The 20,161-nt window shown below is 45.5% G+C and overlaps 1 protein-coding gene across 1 annotated transcript in view; it reads right to left on the bottom strand.

The window, feature by feature from the left end:
• Positions 1 to 20,161, bottom strand: part of GABBR2 (gamma-aminobutyric acid type B receptor subunit 2) — a 371,159-nt gene that overhangs the window by 188,146 nt on the left and 162,852 nt on the right. Inside the window, exon 4 of the mRNA XM_049784138.1 lies at positions 2,250 to 2,351. Within this exon, the coding sequence (XP_049640095.1) occupies positions 2,250 to 2,351 (102 nt within the window). The remainder of the gene's footprint in view (positions 1 to 2,249; positions 2,352 to 20,161) is intronic.

Here is a 20,161-nt window from a genome sequence, read left to right as displayed (position 1 = left end):
AAAGGGGCCAGAACAGTGGTGCTAGAGGTAAGGCATCTGCTTTGCAAGCGCTAGCCTAGGATGGATTGCGGTTCCATACCCCGGGGTCTTATATGGTCTCCCCAAGCCAGGAGTGATTTCTGAGCACATAGCCAGGAGTAACCCTTGAGCGTCAAATGGATATGCCCCCACCCAAAAAAAGAAAAAATAAAGAATCTTCTAGAAAGCATGGCCTTGAGAACAACTTGATCTGGCACCTCCAGTCTCCAGAATGTTTCAGCCACCTGAATGTGTTCCTTTGTTCTTAGATCCAGGAAAGTCATTTAAAAGTCTTTTAGGGGATACAGAGCCAAGAAGTGAGAAGTTTGAGGGGTAGGAAATTAATGTTCATTTAAAAGAGTAAATGAAATTGATTTGCTGTTGGTTGACAATACTGGGAGAAGGGGACAGCTGGGCAAAGTCTAGAAGGAGCCATGAAAGATACTGGGTGAAGCAAGATTTTCACAGTGGGGATCTCTGCCACCAAAAGGTCCTCGCCCTGCTCTCTCCTAGATATGTGAGTTGGAATCTTTTCTCAGGACCACAGCTGTGTAGGGCACAGTGAAAATGAAAATGACAGTGAAAACTATGGCTGACATGACAGCCAGATCCAGACTAGAATCCCAGCCCATTGCCCTCCTGCTCAGGGTACTGGGATGAGTTATTTAACCTCCTTGAGCCTAAACTCCCCATCTGTGAAACAGGGCAATTGGAATTCTCTATGAGAGTTTTAAGGAAGACTGAATGAGCAAGTGAAGGTCAAGGTCTTGGCATGAAGCCTTGACCCTTGGTCGAGGCCTTGGCAAATCCAGCTGGCTGCTCTTTTCATCATGGATAATGTCACTGCCTGCACTGCAGGAGCTGGTGGGCTGATGAGCAGAGCACCCATTTTCATCCTTAAATTCTCAGATTTTTAACTCAGGTTCCACTCCACACACAAAGGCTCTTTCAACTTTGAAGCCTACAGAACTCTGCTGGGCTCAGAGGTTCAGGAAGCTATTTGCAGAATCTACCCCAGGGAGACACTGCATGTGGCAGGAGAATGTCAGTGCAACCCCAATTCCACTCCCATCCCTGGTTTTCTGTGCAATATGGTCACCCCTTCACACACATACCTCTCCGCTTCTCTGTAAACTTCTGGCCTTGCCAGGACCTCTTGGGCAGATCTAGGCCTGGCTCCCTAAGATGCCAGCAGGCCCTCGGAGGGCACTAAAATGTTCCACACCACTTTGCTATCTGCTCCTGTGTGGTGGCACTTAATGAGGGCTCTGGCTTCCTTAGGCTCTTTCTCTGGGTCTCAGTGTCCTCTTTTATAAACTCAGGGCTCAATAGTCACCTGCTCTAATCAGAAAAAGTGGGACTTCCCCAAGAGAGGTCATCTCAGCAGTTGCCCTGTGGGGGGGCCGGTGTTTCTCCATGTCTGATGAAATACCTCTTAGCTCAGTTTCAAGGCTCACAAACTTCAAATTCTACCTTCAGGCATAACTGATTCCTACCCCCTGGCACAATTACCAGTCTCAGTGAACTCCTGATGAGCCTGGCTGTACTGCTTCTGACTCCACTCTCCTTCCTCCTGGGCTCCAAGAGGTCCCCAATCTGTGCTTCCTCTATGGCCAGGTTTGAAGATTCTTTGGAGCTCAGTGGAGCTCATGCCCAGACATGAGTCATTTCCTCCCTTTCTTCTTGATTCCTTGGAGGGATCTTCCTTCCTATCTGCTTGGCAAATGCTGAGTCACTTTAGGACAAGGGCAGGCCAGAGAGTGTCTGGGAGTCATTGAGAGGTTCAGGTACATGTAAGATATTGGAGAGTTTGCAGTATGCACAAAGGGCAGAGACTAACCACAATTGGGCCAGTATCTAGTTGGCATTTCCCATCCCAGATGTGATGTCCTTAGTGGAGGACAGAAACATTTATCTGGGAGAGACTAATGAGTGCTTTCTTGTGCTTTGTGGTATGGTATCTTCTGTCTTGACTAAACAGAGAAGGTATTAGCTTGTGTCCTATTGGCTTCTGCTACTGAGCTGGCAGGTAAAATCCACTGAGAAAGCTGCCCATGGCTGTAAACCTGACAACTAGATCCTGGGCAGCAGCTGCCAATGGCCAAGGGCAAAGCAAATGGAAGCCAGCATGGAGCCACTCCCCACCTTTCCAACTCCAAGAAGAAACAGGCAGCCTGAAACTCCAGGCTCTTTCCCAGCTGGGGGATCAGGGAGAACTGCTGGCCACCTACCTTTAGCTTTTTGACGCTGGTGCAGGGGTCATTAGAGAAACTCTCTGTGTCAGAAATCTCGATGTCCTCGCCATACAGAACTCCAGTCAGGTCATTCCTCACCTGAGGGCAGAGAGAAAGAAAGCAGAAGTTGGATGGGCAGTACCACAAAGTGCTGCTTCAAAGAGATCTTTCTGGGAAAGTGCTTTAAAGGGGGTGACTTTCTCAACACATGAAAGGCATGGAAGTTGTCTGCATTCTTTTTTGGAAGGTACATTCAGTGGTGTTCAGAATTTACTCCGGGCTCTGTGCTCAGGGATCAGTTTTGGCAGTTTGGGGACTATAAACAATTCCAAGAATTGAACCTGGGTCAGTTCTATGTTAGGCAAGTACCTCATCCACTATCTACCACTCTAGGAGTAATCTGCATTCTAACCTGAAATTCTCCCCTCATCCACACTGCCTCAGTCACAAATCACCACATGCTCATCAGGAAGCCCAATAAGGAAGAACTGGTTGGATCTGCACTGGCATTTCCTGGGAGAATCCAGATGAAGCTCCAAGTCTCTGGACAGGCTGCTCTACTATCTCCCACTATGACTATGCTGACATGTCTCCATGGACACTGGACAGTCAAGGTGGCAAGTAGGTTAAGACATTCAGCTGGTCAAGGCCAGAGGAAAGAGAAGGGATAGTCTGTCTAACACAACTATAACTCTGCTTGCATTCAGAATGACTGACCCACTGCTGTGCCTGAGGGTGGTTTGCACTGGCATTCACCAGGGTCAGCCAGCAGTGATACAGCTATGAGGAAGGGCATTAGGGAGTGGTGGGGACTGTGAAGGCTGGCAATTGCCACCTACGTGCCTCACTAAGGAGGCAGCTGCTCCTAAGACCATGCAAGAATATCACCAGGCCTTGGAGAGGTTGGGGGAGGGGAGAAATCTATATTTTAAAGTAGGAGCATCTTCAAATTTTGTTTTGTTTTGGGGCCACACCCAGAAGTGCTCAGGGTCACTCCTGGCTCTGCACTCAGGAATCACTCCTGGTTAAAAAAAAAGTCCTGGTGCTGGGGAACATATGGGATGCTAGGAATCAAACCCAAGGCAAGCACCTTGCCCACTGTACTATCAGTCTGGCCCACTTCTCCAAATTTTAAAATGCAGATACAACTTTGCTTTTTGCTGTTGTTTAAAAAAAATACATAGAAAGCCTCTATCTGGTCCTACAACCATGGTGATCACTTTGATAGCATCAGTCTAGAAACTCAACTGTGTGCTTTATGAGCAAATGGGTCAAGGAGGGGTGAGGGAGTCAAGTTCTAGATCCCGATGGCACAGGCTGGAGTGTGATCCTCCTTCTCTTGGGCATGAGTCTCTCTCTTTCTCTCTCTCTGTAGGAGATGATCCTGAGATGCACTTCTTTTATGTTTTATTTTATTTTATTTTATTTTTTTTTGTTTTTTTTTTTTTTTGTTTTTGTGGTCTAACCCGGCAGTGCTCAGGGGTTACTCCTGGCTCCAGGCTCAGAAGTCGCTCCTGGCAAGCATGGGGGACCATATGGGACGCCGGGATTCGAACCGATGACCTTCTGCATGAGAGGCAAACGCCTTACCTCCATGCTATCTCTCCGGCCCCGTTTTATTTTATTTTTTATAAATAAATTCTTTAATTGAATAGCCATGAGTTACAAAGTTGTTCATAATTGAGTTTTGTCATACAAAACACAACACCTTTCACCAGTGACATTTTCTGCCACCAATGTTCCTCCTGCCCTGCCCGCTGCCTTCTCTCCTGCCTGCCTCTATACCATACATTTTCTTCTATCTGTCTGCCCATATTCCTCTCTCCTGTTAGACACATGATGTGCAATATGGTTACTAAAGGGGTATCATGCATACCACTCTACCTTCTTTTGTACCCAGTTCTTGTCCAGAGTGATCATTTCCAACCATCATTGTCAGAGTGGTCTCTTTTCAGCCTTAACTGCACTCTCCCACTATTTGTGGCAAGCTTCCTACCAAGGATTTGTCCTACTGGCCCTTGTCTTTCTTGTCTCTAATATTATTACCATGCTATCTTTTTTTATATCCCAAAAATGAGTGCAATCATTCTATATCTATCCTTCTCCTGACTAATTTTGCCCAGCGTAATACTCTCCATATCCATCCATATATAAGCAAACTTCGTGACTTGAGAACTTCTTATTCATACTCCCCAGAATGATGCAAGTGCTATAAAACAAACAAAAGGCATGTGTGTGAGGATATGGAGGAACTGGTACTTTTGTGCCCATTACAATTGAACACAGAATTATTATATGCTCCAACAATTCCACTTCTGGGCTTAGACCCTCAACATTTTGAAAGGAGGATATCTGAGAGATGTCTGTTATATAATTTCAGAACAGCCTTATTCTTTTTTTTAAATTATCTTTATTTATATATAATCAAGGTGTTTAAATAAAAAAAAAAAGAAAAAAAAGAAAAACACAAACTACAAGGGCATTGGTGGTAGGAATATTGCACTGGTGAGGGGGTGTATTCTGTTTATGACAGAAATCCAACTACAATCATGCTTGTAAATATGGTGTTAAATAAAGATTTATATATATTATAAAAATTATCTTTATTTAAACACCGTGATTACAAATATGATTGTAGTTGTATGATTACAGCCATGTAAAGAACACCCCCCCTTCACCAGTGCAAGAGTCCCACCACCAATTTCCCAGATCTCCCTCCTCCCTACCCCACCCACACCTGTACTCGAGACAGGAGAACAGCCTTATTCACTTGTCAGAATGAACAGAATAGCCCAATATCTTCGAAGCAGCCCAACCCATCCATGGATGAACTAATAGATAGTACTATATCCTGACAATGAAATAATATTATTCAACCTGAGAAAGAAATGGAATTCAGGTACCAAAATGGATGAATCCTGAAGACACTATGCCAAGTAAAATAAGACAATTATAAATAGATAATATTGTATGTTTCCACTTAATGAGGTAACTAGAACAGTCAAATTTTCAGGGGGATAAAGAGAACTGAGGCTCCTGGGTTAGAGAGCAGGAGACAGGGATTTAGAGATCAGTGGTAAAAGACTTTCTATGTGGAATGATGGAAAAATTCTTGGGAAGGATGGTGTGGATGCAAAACAATATAAACACAGAATTTAGGCAGTAGTATCTCAAAATGCTTAAAATTGAAAATTTCATGTGATGTATATTTTACCATGGTTAAAGAAAACACTTGTTTCAACCATTTATAGGTCCTTGCAATGAATATATCAAAGTGTTTGGAATAATTCGGCCTTAAATGTCACAGGACAGTCCCTGGGAAGCCTCCTTGAGAGGAAAACAAAGAGCATGAATAGGAATGGCTGTATTTCATTTATTTAAAAGCAACAGAGCAAATGTGAACATTATTAATTCTGGATAGTGAGGCCATGGCATTTGTTATTCTGTGTTTTTCTTAATGCTTGAAGTCCTCTGTGATAAATGCTTTGCAGAAAGAGAGTGCCTTCATTGGACTGAATCTCATCCACCCTACAATTTGGCCTCTATTTTGAAGGATGCTAGGGAACTTGTTGATTGCATTCTTCTTGATTTCCAAGGTCCCAATCCTTTCCAGGTGCAATTGGGGTTCCATGGTCAGTTTTATGTGGCCCAAGGGTGTGATGGAACCAAGACATTCATTAAACACAGAAATGAGACAGTGTGTGCCAGCTGGGAGGCAACGTAGAACCACTCTTCTGGGGAATTACCAAAAGGCTGCCAGATCCCTTTGTACTGCCCAAAGGTAGGCACCCATCTCCAAGTTCTCAGCCTCTTCCCCTGTCAAATAAGAATAGTGCATATGCAATTCACAATGTTGCTTCAATGCTTGGTAAAAAACTGAGAATGTGGCATAGCATGATAAAGAATAGATTTCTCTACACTGCTTAAAATCTAAAATGAGCATTTCCAGACAAGGCCCAAGGTAGTGAGTGGCATGGGGTAACTATCTGTGCATAAGCATGTATATGAAAGTAGTATATATGATGGCAGATAAAATATTTAGAAGTGACCAGAGCTCAAAACAAACATAACCAAACACCCTCATTTTGGTCAGCTCCTAAGTTCACAGATGAAAGGGTGAGGTGGGGCATGCTGACCACTCCCTGGGCAGAAGAATACCCTGGCTGGAAGAACACCCCATTTTACTGGTCTGAACAGATGTGAATGATTCCCAAGATCCAATGAGCCAGAACAGGTCAGAACAGATGGTCGATGTGATTAGCCACTCACTGCCCATAATGTCAGCACCAAGAAATCTGTGCTCAGCTCAAGTATTTATTCTAATGGATGTTTTTTTAAAAAGGAAAGCAAATGAAAGAAATCAGCAATAAATGGTATTTTAAAATAACCAAAGCATGGGATGGGGAGGAATCATCATTAATCAATGTTCTAAAAGGAAGCAAGACACATTTTAAGTAAATCATTGACAGTGGTGTTAAAAATAATCATAATGACTAGGATATTCTCTACCTTTATTAGGAACAAAATTCTCTAAAACAAAAGACCACAAGACATGTAAAATGAAAGAGAGAAGAGGGGATAGTCAGTCACTCCCTGGATGGACCATGAATACCACCATTGGGATGCTAGGTAACTTTAAATGGAATCATAACAAAGGGGTTCAGACACAAACAAGGGAAGTTAGAATAAGAATCCATGAGCTTAGGGTTAAGGAGTTTAAAGACTACTGGGTGTAAGCATGAGCCTTACATGCATGAGTCTTAAGTTCAAACCCTAGCACTGTCCAAAAAGGAAAAAAAAGATCAGAGGATATGACTGAGATATGACTGAGATGGAAGCTTCAGGATCAAAAATCAGAACTGTGGAGAGGCACAGGTCTGGAAGCAAACACCAATTCAGGAAATAATCCACACGGTGAAAGGGGGTAAAAAGTGGTTCAGGAATTTCAACACACAAGACTTCTGTTCCTAAGAGGCAGGTAGCTTAGTGGAGGAAGACCGAGAATGCAAGCGAGAGTTTTCCTGAGACCCGGGCTTTTTATTAGCAAGAATCAGACCATACCCCAGGGTGAAGAACATATACTGAGTAGGATAGAACCTAGTAATCCAACATCAAATCACACCCTGGGGTGGAGAACATATACTAAGTAGGCCAGGACCCAGTTCTTCTAACAAATGACCTCACACCCTTATAAAGAGCAAGCCTAAGTATCTGAGCTTTGAACATGCTTCTTCTTCAAGTTCTAGGGGAAATTTAGCATCTTGAAAAAGTCAATAGCCAGAAAGCTTTGGACTCTGGAGGAGAGCTTGGACTGTGGAAATACAGTCCTTCTCAGGCTGGATGAGGACCTGGAGTGGGGATATGTTTGAAGGATGAATCTGTGGTATCAGGGTACATACCTGGCCCTAGTTCTCTTTCTTCTGAGTTGTAGAGGGGAAATGGACAGATTGGAGAAGGGAAAGGAAATTAGAAGGAAAGTGACAAGCAAATGGAATTGGAGAGGCAGGTTCATGATGAGATTGCTAGGGAAAAGTCTTTGACTTAGTATAACTGAGTCCATGTGACCCATTAAGACCCTGAGTCACCAGGGAGACCTGTAACCAGCCCTGACAGTCCACAATGCTATCCCACTGCCAGGTCCCATCCTGCTTGGAAGGTTGTCCTTTTCCCCTGGACACAGAACACTAGCTGTCCAGAGATACTGCTCTGTGCTCTAGAGATCTTTCTGGAGAGGCTATGTACAATCACTGCATTATTTTCCTACAGCCATAATAACTGCCTTATGGTTCAGGATGCCTGCTCTGGGGTCCCCATACCACTCCAGGCTCCTTTTCCTTGAAACTTCCTACTGCACATAGGACGGCTCAGTGACCTCCCTGCCCACATTGTCTTGATCCCTGAACAGCCCCCATCTAAAGCAATGTGAAAAGGTCAATATAAAGAGCCAATGGGCCTCCCAAGGAGTCTCTTCACTTCTTAGATTCTCAGTTAGGATGACTGCTTTATTGGCAAAACCAAAGTTCCATCTCATGCTTAGTCACTAAACTCTCTTTAAACCTCTGTCTATCCCTATGATTGATATATATATTCTAACATATTATATATATATATATATATTTAATGACCAAGTCACTAATCAATCATTCCAGACTGAAGCCCTTATTTTAGCATCCCATATTCATTCATTTGTTCATTTATTCATTCATTCACTATAGTAGCATCTCTTCTATTCCAGGTGAAGTCATTTTGGGGTTCAATGATAGACAAAACCGTTCACTGCTTCATGTCTCCATCTAGTAAGGGTGACATTGATTGGATTAGGATCCCAGAAGCTTCCCAATCTAAGGTACTCAGGATCAGGACATGTGTTTGAAAGAGGTTTAAGATGAAAGCAGGTACAACTCATAGAAAAGGGAGAAGTCAGGCCAAGGAGTGGTGGATATGTGAGTTGAGAGGAGTTGTGGGAGGGAGAAGACCTCAGCTTGGTTAATGCAAAGCCTGGACTGGAGAGAAGATTGTCACATGAGTGGAGAAGGAAGAGGTGACAATGCAGACCATAAGAGCCATATGAGGTCTTGGGTCTCAGCAGAGTGAGGAGCCAAGGCCAGATTTCAGAGAGCAGGACCAAGATTCAAATGACCTTTTCACAGGTGGGATATAAAGAAACATAGTAGTAGAATAGCAAATGCCCAAAGGCAATAGAAACAAAAGAGCCATGAGAACTGGTCTTTAGTAGAAAGTTTGCCAATGGAGAGGAAGGCAGGAATGGACGGAAGAGAATAACATTACCATGGTGGATGAAGTGGTCAGTGAGAGGAGGAGATGCTGGGGGTGGTCAAGTGCTAGCATGAAACCCCATCAGTAACAATATTGTACATCATAGTACCTAAGCTTTATAGACACACACATGTGCATAGAGGCAGGAAGGAATGCGAAGTAGGACTAAGGACACTGGTGGAGAGAAATGGGCCCTGGTGAAGGGATTGGTATTGGGACACTATATGCCTAAAACTCAATAATAAAAAATACTGCAATTCAAAGTGGCTACCTTCTTAAAACTGTAGTTTGAAATGATAATACAGGCTTCTATGGCACCAACAGGGCTATGTGATACAATAAAAAAGCTATGGGGGTCAGGGACTGGGGTGCAGACAGCATTTTCAGGGAAGAGATACAGAGAATCTGGGGGAGAAGATGGTGGCTATGTGCAAGAAACAGCCTACTTGTGGTACTAATGGCTTTTACCATCATCTGCTGTTGCAAAGCCAGAACCCCTTCCCTCCCTGATGCAATGACTGAGAACAAGAAGCACTCAGTATTATCTCACTCTATTTCTGTGGCCTGGGACATGTGTTCAGAGGATGGACCAAGCTGAAGGTTCCAGCCTGGACCTTCAGGAAGTTGTAGCCAAGCTGCTGGTCTAGGCTGCATGCTGGAGTTCTTAGAATCACACGGGACATCCTGGCTGCATTTGAAACTGAGAAAACCAAAAGCAAGAGCAAGGTACCAGCACAATCGAACTCTCTAGGTGATTCCCAAGGGCAGCTAAAGTTGCAAACCATTCATTTTAGGAGTCAAGGCAACTGAACTAGCAGGCTCTCAGGTGGGGTGCCAGTCTGTCTGAATCACTCCACCAATTCTCCTACCCCTACCTAGTTTAGCTCCAGAGCACCCTCCATCTTTGTTTTTGTTTTTGTTTTTGGGCCACACCCGGCGTTGCTCAGGGGTTACTCCTGGCTGTCTGCTCAGAAATAGCTCCTGGCAAGCATGGGGGACCATATGGGACACCGGGATTCGAACCAACTACCTTTGGTCCTGGATCGGCTGCTTGCAAGGCAAACACCGCTGTGCTATCTCTCTGGGCCCGCACCCTCCATCTTTAATAGAGAAGTCCCCCCTACTTTCTCCTGTCCAGTCCTGTCCTTCACCTGCTGCCCCAATACTCTATTCCTACTTCTAGAACAACAAGCAGATCCTGACACAGTGAGAAAAGAGAAGGTAGAATGGAGTGAGAGACAAGAGGAGAGTGAATGAGAGAGGAGAGCAAAAGGGAGGGAGAGAAAATGAGAGAGAGAAGAGAGAGGGGAAAGGAAAGGAGAAGTGGGGGGAGAGACAAGAGAGAGGAAGAAGGGAGCAAAAACAGTAGGAAAGAGTGAAAGGAGAGAAGAGAAAAGTTGAGGGAGTCCAGGGAGGGAAGGAAAGAAGAAAGGGGGAGAGGAAAGGAAAGAGCAGAGGAGAAAAAAAGGAGGGAAAAGAAAGAAAGAAGAGAGAAGGGAGAGAAATAGAGAAGAAAAGAGAAGGTAGGAGGGAAGGGAAGGAAGGAGAGAAAAATAAGAGGAGCAGTGGGAGGGTGTGATGGGGAGAGGAAGGCAAGGAGAAGAGGAGCGAGAGAAAAGCAGGAAAGTTTTATAGTTACCAGTTACCACCCCCCAATAAGCATGTGTAGGGAGCCCAGGAAATGCGCAGGGGAAGTGGAGGGGAGAATCAGACCCCAGTAATGTGGCCTCTGATGCAATCCCAATAGCTCCTGCATACGTTTTCAGCACCATGGAGAAGGGCAGAGCTAGGTTTGATGGGAGGGGCCCTTCTATGCCACCCGCAGGTTACAACTTTGAAAATTCTAATGAAGTGACAAAAGCAGCTGAAGAGTAGAGCCAGCAACCAGCTCTCCTATGGAAACGGAGTTGAGGAAACTTACTTTGTCATTCAAATGCAAGGGCTATATATATCCTGGATTGTGCAAAAAACGTCACTCCTCTTACCTGACTAAAGTGTGTAATTATAGATTTACTTCTATTCATTCATGAAATATGTCTTTACTTGATTAAAACAGTTCATTCAAGTAAAATCCATTAAAATAGGGAGAATGTTCAAAAGCTGCTCGTTAGAGGCAGAGGGCATCGCTGCCATTAAGATGCTAATGAGGATAAACAGCATTTGAAACACTCACATCTTGAATAATTCAGGTCACTTTGACTGGGGCTGGAGCTCCCCAGGAACCATCATTAATTTAAGATAATTAAAAAATTAGCCTAGAGAAAGAAAGCAAGACAGGAAGTGATAAGAAGACAGCAAATACGGAACAGAGAGGCCCCTCTGGCACTGGACCCCGGGCTGGAGCTGGAAGGTCTAAGGCAGGCAGATGACAGGAAAGCAGACTGGCCCAAAGTCAAAAAAAGTTTCTGATGAGGGAATGGGCCTCTTTGGTAAATGGTTAGCTGACTGTTTGCAGAATGGAGCAAGTCAGAGCTGGCCAGGCAGCCAGAGAAGGGCTCTTCCTTCCATCAGCATGAGTGATTCCTGGAGAATACACAGTTCAAAATCCCACCCTCAACCACGCTTTGCCTTTTCAGATTCATAGCTGCCTTTCATTCTTAAAGTCTTTCAAAGGTTTGCACAGAGCATGTAATCCATGTTACAAACATATTCCTATGGCTGTACCTCCTCCCACCTTCCCATATTTGATGAGCTGTTATTAAGGGAAGGAGGGAGAGAAAGTGTGTGTGTGTGTGTGTGTGTGTGTGTGTGTGTGTGTGTGTGTGTGTGTGTGTGTACAGGAATTAAGGCACTGACCTTGCACATAGTCAATCCTGGTTCAATCCCTGGTACCCATATGGTTCCCTGAGTACTACCAGGAGTGATTCCCTGAACACAGAGTCAAGAGTAAGTCCTGAGCACTGCCAGGACTTTGTGGTCCCCAAACAAAAAAGTAAAAAGAAAAAGCAAAGATTCTTTCTGAAAGATGGAGCCATCTGGGCTCCAGATTTAAATTTATTTTTAAACTAAGGAAGCCAGCTCTGGACCAGGAAGATGATACAGGGAATAGGATACAGCTGGCCCATGCTGAGTTGGGCACCAACCCCACACTGCAGGGCCTCCTGAGCATCAACTGGGCACTCCTGGCACTTCAGGTCTGAACACTGAACCACCAGCTCAGCTGGCTAAATATGACCAGGAGTGCCCCCAGACTCATTGAGCACCACTTGGAGCCCCCCTACCCAACCATAGATTTAGGTTCACATACCAATAACTAAATTGAGTCCAGGTGAGCACACTGGAACGGCAACAGAGATGTGAATTCAGGAACTCGGCCTAGAGGAGCCACAACTGTGCAGACCCTGAAGCTCTGAGCCTGCATCCATGGGTCTTACCTGCCCACACCAAAGAGCCATGGGGTGAACTATGACCTACCCCACCCCTACGGTTACTGGAGGAATCTCAGCCTGGGTGCCTGAGATGGCTGCAGAGGGAGTTTGCACAGGTAGTTTAAAATTCTCTGCAAAAACTTCTGAGATACCTGGGTAATGGTGGGTGTAGGAAGATCCTTCCAGTGTCCTAAGAACAGAGGCAGGGTGCAGGGACACATGAGAACACTGAAGGCACATGAGAATACTCTGAAGGCACAGGCAGGTATTAGGGTGAGGTAAACATAAGCTAACAGGCATATGGAGCCCCTGGAAGCTGCAGTAGTAAGTTTCTAAGAAGACAACCCTACCTGAATCTGTCTGGCTCTAGAAGCATACACGAATTAGGTTCTGGCAGTGGTCCTCAAACTATGGCCCTCGGGCCACATATTGTATTTGTATCTGTTTTGTTTTCTTCATTGCAAAATAAGATATATGCAGTGTGCATAAGAATTCGTTCATACGTTTTGTTTTTACTATAGTCAGACTTGCCAATGGTCTGAGGGACAGTGAACTGGCCCCCTGTTTAAAAAGTTGAGGACCCCTGTTAAGTCTTCAGACCCCCCAAATGCCCATTCTGGTGACGGTGACAGCAACTTTAGCAAACCCACATGCCTGGGTTCCCCACTTCCTGAGGGATGGCGCTCAGTGCTCTTACCCCAGGCTCCCAGCACTGGGTCAAGTGGAAGCTGGTTTTCTATCTAGGCAATGGCGCTCCTCAATAGCATTTCCCCCCTCTCTAGTCACTCACAATGGGGAGTTGAGGGGTCCTGGAGCATCACAGGATGTAGACAGCTGTGCAGAAGGCTGCTAGCTTTTTCTTTTATTTATTTATTATTTTTTTTTTGGTTTTTGGGTCACACCCAGCAGCGCTCAGAGGTTACTCTTGGCTCTATGCTTAGAAATTGCCCCCCCCCCAGGGGACCATATGGGATGCTGGAATTCGAACCAACATCCTACATGTGAGGCAAACGCCCTATTGCTGTGCTATCTCTCCGGCCTGGCTGCTAGCCAAGAGGTGCCTGCAGGCGTAGATGAGGCCTCTTCCACTAAAGGAGCGCTGTTCATGGAAGGGGCTTTGTTGGATTTTCCCCATGAAGAGTTGACCATACATACACAAAAAGACATGCAAACACCTTCATTGAAGGTGAAGGGCCATGTGCAGGGAAAATGCTGATTCCAAGGAGAGGGATGGAGAATTCTGGGCCTGGAAGAATTTGGGTCAAGTTTTGAGATTAGGGGTTATTTAGGTCACAGCTGTACAATTTTTTTTTTTTTTTTTGGTTTTTGGGTCACACCCAGCAATGCTCAGGTTATTCCTGGCTCTACGCTCAGAAATCGCCCCCGGCAGGCTTGGGGGGACCATATGGGATGCTGGGATTCGAACCATCGATCTTCCGCATGCAAGGCAAACACCTTACTGCTATGCTATCTCTCCGGCCCCAGCTGTACAAAGTTTTATGGTTAGCTCAGGCTTATTCTGGTTCTGTGCTCAGGAATCAGTCCTAGCAGTCCTTGGGAGACCATAAAGAATGCTGTGTTGGCAGTGTGCGAGGCAAGTGCCTTCCTGCTACCTCTCAATTCTGGCCTGGTAATTAGTAAGAGTCAAGATTCAAAGCCAACTTTCTGTGCCTCAGCCCAAGAGGGAAAGATGGAGAAAGGAGAAACAAGGGTAGGGACAGAGAGATGCAGCACTGACTCCCCAAAGAAACTTACTTAAAGGCTATATATTATAGTACAGGGGAATGAGGTCTTATCTTGCATGTGGCCAACCCCAGTTCAATTCCCAGCACCACATAGTCTCTGGAGCAACCCTAGTGACCCAAATACTACTGGGCATTGGTCTTTCCTTCCCAGGAAGTTTTCTGGCCCTGTTCTGGATGAAATAGGAGGCTACTCAGTTATCCACACCCCCAGAGTATCTCTTACACACAGCATGAGCCCCGACTTAATCTCATGCTGGTCACTGGAGAAAAGCAGAGTGGCTAGGGGATGGTGGAGAAGATCAGCAGGGCACAGCAAGGTCAGAAAAGAAAGGTCAGAAAACACTGTCGGGGACAGAGCCAGTCTCAGCCTGAAGAGTGCTGATGCAAGTGTTGGCGGGCCATGAGAGCTGCTGGGTTGGGAGCAAACACAGCATTAAAGTGCTGAGCAGGCCAGAAGTTCCAGACTCGGCTGGAAACTGTGCTAAGCTAAGCAGTTTTATAACATCTCTTCCCCAGAGCAGTGCCCTGGTCCCCTAGGAACAGGGATTCATGATGTAGAAATTTTCCAAAGGGACCAGGATACAAAGGTGGTGGTGGAGCTAACCATCTGAGGCTGTACTGTGATCTGCAAGGACCCAGAGGCCATGCCTGAGCCCCCAGGCAATAGCACTGCATGAATGAATGCCTCAGGATAACCCACTCCTAGGCCTAAGCCAGTGGTTCTCAAATAGTGGGGCTTGCCTTCCAGCAGGGTGTGAGGCTCCTTAAAGGGGGCACGTTTGACCTCCGCAAACACTGTCATAACAAGCTAAGCCCCATGTTTATGTCTCTGTATGTCTCTGGAGCTGAGAGTTGCTGTGCCCTGCTTCAGACCCCGCTTCGAAAGCTGTGCACTGCAAAACGTGCTCATTGTAGCCATTCATCCAGACATCACCTTTGATTAAAAAAATCAGCTCAAATTATTTATATATTTTTGTTTTGCAGGTTAAAGTTTTTTTTAATATACAATTTACAGTCGCGCGGGGACAGGGGGAGGCGCAAAAATGTTTTCTTCTTCCTAGGGGGCATGACAGAAAATAATTGAGAAGCACTGGCCTAAGCTGAGCATCACTGAGCCACATTCCACTCCCTGAGGGGGAGGCGCAAACAGCATCTGTGCTCTTGTGTGCACCAGAGAAGAGAAAACCTCTAGGCAGAATGTTCCAGAGAGGAAGTCACAGCACAGAAGTGAAGCAGGTTATATATCTGTGCTTGTCGAAAAATAACTGCAACTCCAGGACCCTAGAGCCCTTCTGTGGCAGAGCCTTTGCACGGCTCCCTGCCCCTGACAGCTGGGATCAACCCTGAAGGGATTAGGACCAGTTTATAGGTAAGGAAAATGGGTTTGAGAGATGGTGAGCAGCAGCCCCAGGTCACACAGCTGAGCCAGGGATGCTTGTCAGGTCAGTATTGCAAGCCCAGGGTCAGTAAAGCTTTTAAAGCTCTTCTGTAAATGACCAGAGAGGGCATGTTTTAGACTCTGCAGGCCACAAAGCTCTGTCATAATCCCACCCTGCCTTTACAAGCAAAAATAATTACAGACAATGTACAATATGAGACTTTCACTGGACCCAGTGAAATTTTAGCCGCAAGAACCAAGGAGCTGGAGGCTAGGAGATAGTAGAGCAGTTAGGCACATCCAACCGGTGTTCAACTGGATCCCTTTCCCAGCAGATGGTCTCTCGAGCACCACCTGGTGTGGCCTTGGAGGTTCCCAGCATAGCTAGAGTGTCTGGGTAACCCCGCACCATTATATCTGGGCAACACCATCTTCTCAAACTCTTGCATTGAACATCGGTCCCATTGGTTGATAATCACTGATGGGGCTCCAGAAACTCTCGGGGATTGTTCAGGAAGCCCTACCAAAACAAGCAAATATAAAAACTGGTGTTGGGCTTGGTTCATGCCCCTTCCTCATCATTGCTGACTACACCTCTCTGTTCTAAACTCACTCTGGGCATCTGTTTCCCCCTTCCAGAGGGTGGTGCAGGAGAGGCCAGAGAAGCTGGAGTCAGGGGCTCAGACTGGGATGCAGACATGCCCCATACAGTCTGGGCCCCTGAAGAGTTGGCTAGAGGGTGGCAGGGAACCTACTAAGCCCTTTCATAAAAGGACCACTCCCACAGTTTCTCTCCACAAAGCTCCTCAGAAGTGAAAATAACTCGTGTGTGCTAAGAGTCAAACCTGCCTGCAGTTAAACACGGAGCATCAAATTCACTGCCAACATCAAGGGGGAATGCTGAGGAAATACCGTATACATGTGTGGGAACACATGTTCCCATGTGGGAACGTGGGGAGTGTACAAACATGGTCTGCATATGTGAAAACAAACATGGTGTGCATGTGTGAATCATGGTGTGTGTAGAAACAAGGACATGGTGTGCATGCACAGAAACAAGGGGTGCAAACATGGAAACATGGTGTGTGCGCATAAGGTCAGGTGAAGGGGAGTTAGAGCTCTAGGGGAGTCTTCCAGGAAGGTGGTGGTGAAGCTTTCTGCAGGGGTGATCCTGATCTCCATCAAGCCCCCAGAGAATGCACAGGCCCCCTAGCAAGGAGGAATCTGCTCATCACCCGAAAGGAGCAGATGTGCCTTGCTCAGTGACTCCCCATGGAGGGCAGTGGCAGCTGCTCACAGACTTGATGTGGCAGTGGTGTGATGTGCTGTCTTCTTGGGGCGAGCAGCCAAGCATTGAATGGGACTCTTCTCCCCCACTGCCTGCTGCCCTTGTCTGCTGATTCATGTAGGAGCCCCACCACTTCCCCAGAGTGCCAGGAGGAATCTAAAGACTCTCTACTGTGAGCTCAAGGAAGGAGATGGCACAGGGATAGAGAAAGGGCATGGGAGGATGCAGACTGGGCATAAGAGGAAAGAGACAGGGAATGGGAAAATGGCTCTGTCTCTTTCTCCTTGAAGGGCAAAGCTTTGGCAGAGTTGGGAGGATGTGGGGAAGCTGCATCCACAATGCTCAAGACCAGGATGTGGGTTACAATGCCAGATGATGCCTCCTGGCCAGGCACCAAACTCACTGTCCTAAGACTGGTAATGCTATTTGGCAAGGGAATTAGCCATTCAATCCAAAAGAAATGAGAACCTAGAATCTGATAGGTAGGCAGGAGCCCAAAAAGAGGTGTCACACTGGATAGTATGAAGGTCAAGCTGTGAAATAAATATTTCAAGGGGGATGCACCAAAGAGGGGTCCCATATATGGGTCTCGGATGTGAACAGGTGGAGGTGGAGCAGAGCTAACTTTGACACTTTGCGGGGACCATAGCACTGAGTACAACAGTCCCACCCCCACCCCAACTCCCTTCTTCTGCAAGTGACAAAGAGGACCAGGGGTATATAAAAATAGGGGGAAATCTGCTCCAACCTCAGGAACTAGGAAAGCATGCCATCAATCTGCCACCAACTTTGAGGAATTTCTGCTAGGGCCAGTGCCAGTGGCACCAGCTGAAATCTGAGTCACAGCTCTTCTTCCTGAGAGAATCGTGGGACGTTGTTGCAACAAGCCCGAGCTCATGCTTCAGAGGGGAGTGAGTGCATGCTGGTGAGGAAATGGGACCCCAGGAGAGGTGCAGAGCCTATCATGAGGAGCTGCCTTTCAGGGAGAGGTCCAAAAATCTTTAGGCTGGACCATCTGAAAGAACTAGCAAAGCCCCTCAAAGTCGGTTTTTCAAGACAGGTCCAGGCATATTCCAGGCACAGTGGGCCTGACAACAAGATAGTCCAGAGGATCAGGGAGACCCGAATTAGAGAAGATGCTCACACAGCAGGGAACAGCTCCCCAGCCCTGGCTGCCAGGCCCTGATCCAGTGAAGTTATTGGCTATTCTCTCAAGTTAAAATCCAAGTGGAAGACTAAAAGCATCTAAATCAGTGCTTTGTATTTTGGAGGTTATTTTTGCAGGTGCAGGCATGCCCCAGGGTGCTCTGGGCTTACTCCTGGCTCTGCACTTAGGAATGACTTCTGGCAGTGCTCAGATCAATGGGATCTGAAGTCAGCTGCATGCAAGGCAAATGGCCTACCTCCTGTAGGGGGTACTATCACTCCAGCTTCTCAAGAATCATTCATGATGGGCCTCAGGGAAACCAGAGTTGGCTCCATGAAGGGCAAGTGTCTTTTTTTTTGGGGGGGGCACAGCTGGCAGTGCTCAGGGTTACTCCTGGCTCTACGCTCAGAAATTGTTCCTGGCAGGCTCGAGGACCATATGGGATGTTTAGATTTGAACCACCGACCTTTTGCATGAAAGGCAAACGCCTTACCTCCATGCTATCTTTCCAGCCCCAGGGCAAGTGTCTTCCCTGCTATACTATCTCTGCAGTTTTTCTACTCATGGCCCTGCTTCGCCTGAGAAATGCCACCCAGGCAAGCACTGCCAGAGCACTTCAGATTAAGGACACATTTGAGTTTGAATTAACTTTTGGTCATCAAATATTTCATGGTTGCCAAATTTTTCATGACATCCCCACTCCCCACTCAGTTAAGCAGCCCCATATGAATTTGGGGTCCACAGTTTAAGATGTTAGGTCTAGATAACACAGCAAAAGGACACCAAGAGAACTGACCCAACCAATAAGCAATAGAAGGCCAGGAAAGACCAGAAGGGTAGAAGAAACTATACAAACCTTCTGACATAGAAAAGAAAGAAATAGAGTACAAGCAGAGGAAGATTCTTGCTCTCAAACAGATTCCCCACAAGAACTGGAAGAGAACAATGCCTGTGAGAGAGAAGAAATGGAATGCATAGCAAAGGTGAACAGAAAATAAATGACAGGAAATGAATAACGTCGTGAAACTTCTCCAAAGCAATATAAGAAGTGAAGAGCAGAAATTAAGTACAGAAAAGTGAAGGGTACTGAGGAGAACAGCATCAACATACACTTTCAGAATGCAGAGAACAGGGGCTAAGTTGGAAATGACCCACACAACCAAATAGCAGTATGGGGGGGACATAGACAAATCAAAGAGATTCACTCTCCAATGATGGGTATTTCTGAAGAAGCAATCACCATAAAAGGGTAATAATGAAAGCCATAAGAGAAGAAGTATGCAGTCTGTTGTCCAGACTTCAAAGAAAAAATGATAATCAGGGACAGGGGAGAGAGCTCAAGGCATTGGATGTAGGCCTCAATAGTTTTGAATTTGAATAAGCAATTTTCAAACACTTTCAGGAATAGTCTTAGTGGCTACCAAGTACTGCCAGGCATGACGCAGCACCAAAGTGTTGGGCTGAGAGGCTCCAGGCTCCCTGAGTACCACTGGGTGTGGCTCCCATAATTAATAATTTAAAACTGTTAATCATGTCTATTTAATTTTAAACAAACAGACAAGCATCTGATATCTGGCATGCAGGTGTATGTTATTTTTTCAGAATTCTTTAATCCTAAGGATAAAACAATCAATCACTTCATGGCCAGAGATAGCATAGCAGGAATGGTGTTTGCCTTGCATATAGCTGACCAGAGTTTAATCCCTGGTACCTTAGATGGTCCTCTGTGAACCTCAGGAGTAATTATTCCTAAATACAGAGCCAAGAGTAATCTCTGAGGACAACAAAAGCGCAAAGGAAAACAATGCAAAACAAAAAAGCAATAACCCTATATGTAGAGAGCAAGACAGAAAGAGAGCAAGATCTACAAAGAAATCAAATCAGAATGCATCAGATTTCATTTCCACATTGATACCGTATCTAAAGAGTTGAGAAAGAATATTACAACTATTGAAATCTATACTTCATGAAAACAAAGAAAATGTGGTCTTTGCAAATAGCACAGCAGATATTAAACCTATATATATATATACATTCTGAAAAACATTATCAAGATGTATTCATGCTACAGAGATATAAGTCAAAAGGCAGATCAAAAAAGATATGCCAAGAGAAATGAAGCCCAGTAAATATATATCTGAATCTTAAATTTAAGCTATTATAATGTAATTTCAAAATAAAATAATCTCAAGCAATTGAAGAGTAC

This window comes from Suncus etruscus, chromosome 1, assembly GCF_024139225.1.
Source record: "Suncus etruscus isolate mSunEtr1 chromosome 1, mSunEtr1.pri.cur, whole genome shotgun sequence".
Taxonomy (NCBI): domain Eukaryota; kingdom Metazoa; phylum Chordata; class Mammalia; order Eulipotyphla; family Soricidae; genus Suncus; species Suncus etruscus.
Note: the sequence above shows the minus strand (reverse complement) of the source record. Positions and strands in the feature narration are given on the sequence as shown.